The 6,331-nt window shown below is 45.0% G+C and overlaps 1 protein-coding gene across 1 annotated transcript; it reads right to left on the bottom strand.

The window, feature by feature from the left end:
• Window positions 1–3,930: 3,930 nt before the first annotated feature.
• LOC147684480 (olfactory receptor 1f45-like) lies at window positions 3,931–4,872 on the bottom strand. Its single transcript, XM_086939649.1, has one exon. The coding sequence runs from the start codon at window positions 4,867–4,869 to the stop codon at window positions 3,931–3,933; it is 939 nt and encodes a 312-aa protein (XP_086795775.1). The 5' UTR covers window positions 4,870–4,872.
• Between the last annotated feature and the right edge of the window lie 1,459 nt (window positions 4,873–6,331).

The raw sequence follows: 6,331 nt of genomic DNA, 5'->3' as shown, positions 1-6,331 counted from the left end.
TAATTATTCAATTTTGCACACCCGCCCCCCGGGTTCACGTTCCCAGGCATAGGAATACAGAAGACAATGCAAGAGTCCAGCATATTGCAACAGTGTATGACAATTCAAGGTGTAATCTTGCATCTTCGGGATGGGTTCCCAGGCGCATCGGGCTCCAGGAGCCAGCTGGCTAGCTTTAGCTTCTGCGCAGTTAGGACTCTCCCTGGTCAGCTGACAGGGTTCAGAGGAGCCTCAGCATGGCGTCGCTCATGTATGCCCCAGCCCACAAAGACGCGGTACATAAAAGTAAGCGAAAACAAATTAAAATCATACATAAAAATGATCGCACTGTATACCATGATAAAATCTAACCAACCCTTACTTTATAATGACTATAGCATTATGGATTAGTGCGAAAAGACAGATAGGCTAAAGCAGCAGTAGCAAGCAGAGAGCGTGGTGAGAGACAAGCGGCCATATTTTGCATCAGTGCGCATGAGCACAGAATCCCTCCAGAATGCGAGTGCGTCACATCACATGGGTATGACCGACGCATGCGCAGACTGAATCTCAGCGAAGCAGCCATTTTAAGTGCAAGCTTCGTTTTAGTACGGAAAAAACAAACAAGCAAGCATCCTGGGGACACCCGCGTGTTGGGAAAACACTTTATACATGACGAATAATGAGGTTAATTTTATTATGCAGTTTGGACAAGGGTTTTGCATACGAGCAAGGCGCTTTACGGGCAAATCCTTGCTCCATCAAAACCACTTACCTTTTTGGTAGGAGGAAGGAACTACCCCTCACCTGGCTACGGCTCAGGTAGGTAGAGCACTGCTCTAATAGAAGAATAACAGTGAGGACAGAGTCAGTGATGGAAGATTTCAATCACTGGCTATCTTCAAATGATCGTGTAGAGAACTGATGCCCCAAGTCTATGTGGAACAGTTGAGATCAGTCCAAAATTCATATCATACTGTGAAGGGTCACACTAAGTATCTCTAGCGCAGAGAGAATCAATATTATCAATAAACACTCATGCTATTCCTCAATCACTTGTAGGTGCCTTTTGTTTGTAAAACAAAATGACATCTGCGCTGCTAGAATAGTTAGGGTAATGCGATGGTAGATTAAGTGAAGCAGGAAAAATAAGCCTTCCTGTGTCTTAAGTATATCTATTTTACTGAGCGCGTCTCAGTTACTCTCAAAGTGAAAGTTACGCCATTTTTAATGACTAAGGAGAACTGCGCACTCCCTGATATAATGGAGAGCAAATCAAGACAAGCTCACTCGTATCTATGAACAGTAAAACTCGGCAACATCGTTACACAAGTTTAAAAGATACCAGGCAGATGTAAAGCCATTTGTAACTGTAAAGAGGAGTCTGCGCGCTCCGTGAAACAATACAGAGCAGGTCAAACAACCTCCGCAGGAGGGCCATGTACTAACACTATTTTGCGAGTCGCAAATAATTTGCGACTCTCAGAATAGTGTTTCGCGAGTTGCTATTAGAAAGGGGCATTCCCTTCCCAATAGCGACCCCACAAGCCATATAAGAATGTTTTGCAATCGCAATTACGGTCACAAAACACTCGCAGATTACCACCCTCTTCAAGAGAGTGGCAAAGCTCTCGCAAAAGGGAAGGGGTCTCCAGGGACCACTATATTCCTTTAATAAATTAAACGAAAATGTTGAAATTTTTTTAGTTGTAAAGGAAAACGGGTTGTATACAAAAAAAACTGCTTTATATAAAAGCAGCCTCAGACATGGAGGTCTGCTGAGCCCAGCAGGCTACCATCTCTGGGAGGGCCAGCCATTCCCAATGGTGTCGCAAATTGTGAGTGCCTCATGAATATTGATGAGGAATGCAATTTTTGATCCCATTGGGAATTTCAAACAGGGTCCCAGACACTGTTGTGCATGGCAATTTGGGACTCGCAAACTGCGACTCACAATTGAGAGCAATTTGTGACACACAAGTTGTCATGGTCTTACATCTGGCTCTCTATCTTTGATGCAACAATCTATTGCATGTACAAAGAAACTTGTTACCATAAATATCTATTTCTCCTGGGCTGCTTTCTCTGGCATGTCCTATCCTGCCCAGGAGGATGAGATACTTCAGACCTGGGTAGGGCTACCCTGCTTGGCTGGATTTTGAAGTTCTAACCGGTCCACTCGTCAGCACTCCGGTTAGTTTGGGGGCGGGGAGTTAGAAACCTCCTGCCCTGGGCTCTATTCATTGGGCCACTGTGTCCCAAAGTGCCTGGGAGGGGGTCCACTAGGTCCATGGCAGTCTCCCCTGCTTGGCTGGGTTAAGAACCTTTGAACAGGCTCCATGTCAGAGCACCTAATGACCCTGGTGAGGAATTCCTCAGCCCTGGGCTCAATTATCTGGCTCTCCATGTCTTAAAATGCCGAGGATGGGGACCGACAGACCTGGGAAATTCTTCCCTGCTCCCTGAGTTAGTGCTCTCCAAAAAAATGGACTCCTAAATCCCCATTGCTAATACCGAAAGCCGTAAAGTTTGGATTTTGTCTCAGTTAAAATTACCTTTTGGTCTTAAGAAGACATGACTTATACTGTACCGCTGAGATGACTCAGGAGATGACGTCGAAATAAGTGACACCCACAAGGATAGAAGCAGATTTTAATCCTTTGAACTCTCAAGTCGCCCGACAGCATGACCTCAACATAATATCCTACGCTGATCCTCTCCCTCACTAAGGACCCCCTCACTGCCAAATCCAACCTCCACGAAGGAATGAAGGCCGTCGCTGACTGGATGAAGATCAGCCGACTGACCATGGACAAGATGGAGGTCCTCATCCTCGGCTCCAACCCTTCAGCCTGGGAGGACTCCTGGTGGGCTACGGCATTGGGAGCAGCCCCGACACCCACCGGCCACGCACACAACCTGAGAATCATCCTCGACTCAACACTCTCCATGACCAAGCAAGTCAACGCAGTCTCCTCCTCCTGCTTCAACACCCTCTGCATACTCTACAAGATCTACAGGTGGATCCCGACACGTACAAGAAGAACAGTCACCCAGGCCCTTGTCAGTAGCAGACTTGACTATGGCAACGCCGTCTACGCGGGAGCCCCGGCCAAGCTCATCAAACGACTGCAACGCATTCAAAACGCCTCTGCAAGCCTGATCCTCGACGTACCACGCCACAGCCACATCCCCCCCACCTGAGAAACCTGCACTGGCTCCCTGTCAACAAGAGGATTTTCTTTCAGCTCCTTATCCACGCACACAAGGCTCTCCACAAGACCGGCCCAGCCTACCTCAACAGACAATTCTTCTTCTACATCCCCAACCGCCAGCTCTGTTCCGCCGACCTCACCCTCGCCACCGTCCCTCGTATCCGAAGAACAACCACCGGCAGCAGATCCTTCTCCCACCTCGCTGCCAAGACCTGGAACACCCTCCCACTGAGCGTACGACCGACCAAAGACCTGCAGACCTTCAGGAGGCTACTCAAGACCTGGCTATTCGACCAGTAGCTCCCCCCCCCACTTTTTTCTCCAGCGCCTTGAGACCCTCATGGGTAAGTAGTGCGCTCTAAAAATTCTTGATTGATTGATTGATTGATTGATTGATGGAGTTACAGACTGTTGATCGACATTGAGAACACTGTCGTCTTCACTCTGACCCCTAGTTCAGATTGAATATTCCTGTATGGCATAAGCTGCTAAGGCAAGTAGATCTTCCTACATTTTAATACGCAGAGAGAAAAAAAACAATCACAAGGTCCTAAACCATGCAATGCTCTTTGTGTTTATTTGAATAGATTAGTAGGTCTATATAGTCAACAGTTCTGGTTAAACAAGCTGGACTTCATTCGCATGTGCTGCATAAGGTTCAAAGCCACATTAGTACATCACAATGAACATATTTGCATTGTTCCAAGATTTTAAGGGCAATACTAACTGTTGTAGTTCACATTCTGCAGGACACGTTCCTGCATCCAAAAACCTTTTGAAAAGCCCTTTTTATGTCCTTGTTCCTGAGGCTGTAGATCAAAGGATTTGCCATTGGAATAAAGATGGAATAAATCACACTGACAATTTGATCGTAATCCACAGAAAAACTAGTTGATGGCCTGAAATACACGAAGCAGACGCTGCCGTAGTATAATGCCACCATAGTGAAGTGTGATGAACATGTGGAGAAGGCCTTGCTTCTCCCCTCCATGGACCTGATCCTGAGGATGGCAGAGATGATGCCAACATAAGATGCTATGATGAAGAGGAAAGGGCCAAGCAGCATGGCCCCTCCTTCTGTAAATATAACCAACTCATTAATAAATGTACTGGAACAGGAGAGTTTAAGTAAGGGAGGCACATCACAGAAGAAGTGATGGACCTGGTTGGATCCACAGAAAGACAGTTCTGATGTCATTAGTGTGTGCAGTAATGCATTTAAAGTGGAGATCGCCCATGAAGATGCCACAAGCTGCACACAAACTCTCTTGTTTACCTTTGAAGTATAGTGCAAAGGATCACATATGGCTACATACCGATCATAGGCCATTGATGCCAGAAGGAAACACTCAGTATTTTCAATACAAAAAAAGAAAAATATCTGTGTAATACAGGCAGAAAAGGATATACTTTTTTTGTCAGATAGAAGGATGGCCAGAAGTTTAGGAACTGTGATGGTCAGAACACAAATGTCAACAAATGAGAAGTGACTGAGGAAAAAAAACATGGGGCTATGTAATTCATGATCTATCTTTATCAGGGTTATTATAATCACATCTGCAAACAATGTGATGATGTACAGAAACAGAAACAATGCAAACAATATTTTCTGGTGCTCTGGATTGTCAGAGAGGCCCAAGAGAATGAACTCTGTTGTGGTATTTCGATTCTTCATCTCTTTTATTGCTTTATCCTGTGGAATGAGAAGAAAATTATGTCAGAATACCTTATGAGATGAAATATGTCTAAGCCTAGTCCGTACCATTTGTGAACACACATATTGATCAAGAACCACCTGCCCCAAATGATATAATAAGTTCCACCCTTCCACTGGGCGAACCACTGCCTAATACATAATGTCTTAGAATTTGGAATGAATTCAACAAATTAAAAGGCAAGTATCTTGTTCCATTTTTATTATTACTCATAAAGTTAGATTGACAGACTTTCATTTGCACAATAAGTTGAGACCATAAGTATCTAAAGAAGCAAAAGCACAATGGAACACTGAGTCATCTGACAAGGCAAAAAATTGTTACTAAGTGCCAGAATGAGTATGTATAGTTTTGTTTATTTGTCTTCCTACTAGAAAAACCTTGCTGATGTGTGGTAATATGTGCAGGTGTGTATTTGTGTGTGATTGTGTGTATGTGTGTCTCAGCCAAGTTTAAGATGTTAAAACTCTGGGTATGATTTCTTGCAAATACAATGAAAGAGGTTATTAACCCATCAAGCAAAAAAGGCAACAGAATGCAATATTATTGTTCAGACCACATAGGGCCTGATCATGAGTTAGGCGGAGTGGTATTCCATTGTGGGATACTGCTACACCTGATACAAATAGATAGGAGCTCCCACATCTGGTGGATAACTTCGGTTTATGAATGGGCTGTATTGCAGTCTGGACCCATATTACTGTCCCCACCCTACTTTCGGGTGAGAAAGCAAAAGACACACAGATGATGGACAGAATGCAGAGCAAATGAAACATTCCTACACTCAAGAGATCTGGGTTAGATCCATTTTACTTTTGCTCACTGTGCTCACCATTCCAGGTTGAACTGTAATGGCAATGGGAGCAAAAATCGATGAATTTAGGCAGAGATATCTGTACTGGGGTTGATGGTTGACATTGATCAGCATTCTGTCTATCATTTCTTCTTTTTGCATTTGTCACCCGGAGTGGGACAGGTTTGTCTAGAGACGGAGGATACATGCTCTCCATGCCACAGGAGTCAAGCTAGCCTGGCCGATGAGGGTTAAAAGCCTGAAACTGACCATAGGATGCTTGTTTCTGTTCAAGGGAGAACCTGGCCTGGCAGTTCCGGCTGGACTGTTCCCATGGGGAACCGGGTCAAGACTGACTTGCATATGGCTGGGTTTAAACTGGAACGTCAGGTGGAGCAATAAAATAATGGCTTTAGGCACAGATCTCTGTACAGTGGTGCATGTTTGACATTGATCAGCATTCTGGCTAACAATTGTTCTTTTTGCATTTGTCACCCCGAGTTGGATGGGTATGCCCAGGCGTGGGTCCTGTGCCTACCATGCCACTGGAGCCAAGCTAGCCTGGATGATAAGGGGTGAAACCCCAAAACCAGTCGTAGGATGCTCGTTTCTTGGCGAGGGCGAACCTG

This window comes from Lissotriton vulgaris, chromosome 10 (assembly GCF_964263255.1).
Source record: "Lissotriton vulgaris chromosome 10, aLisVul1.2, whole genome shotgun sequence".
NCBI lineage: Eukaryota > Metazoa > Chordata > Amphibia > Caudata > Salamandridae > Lissotriton > Lissotriton vulgaris.
Note: the sequence above shows the minus strand (reverse complement) of the source record. Positions and strands in the feature narration are given on the sequence as shown.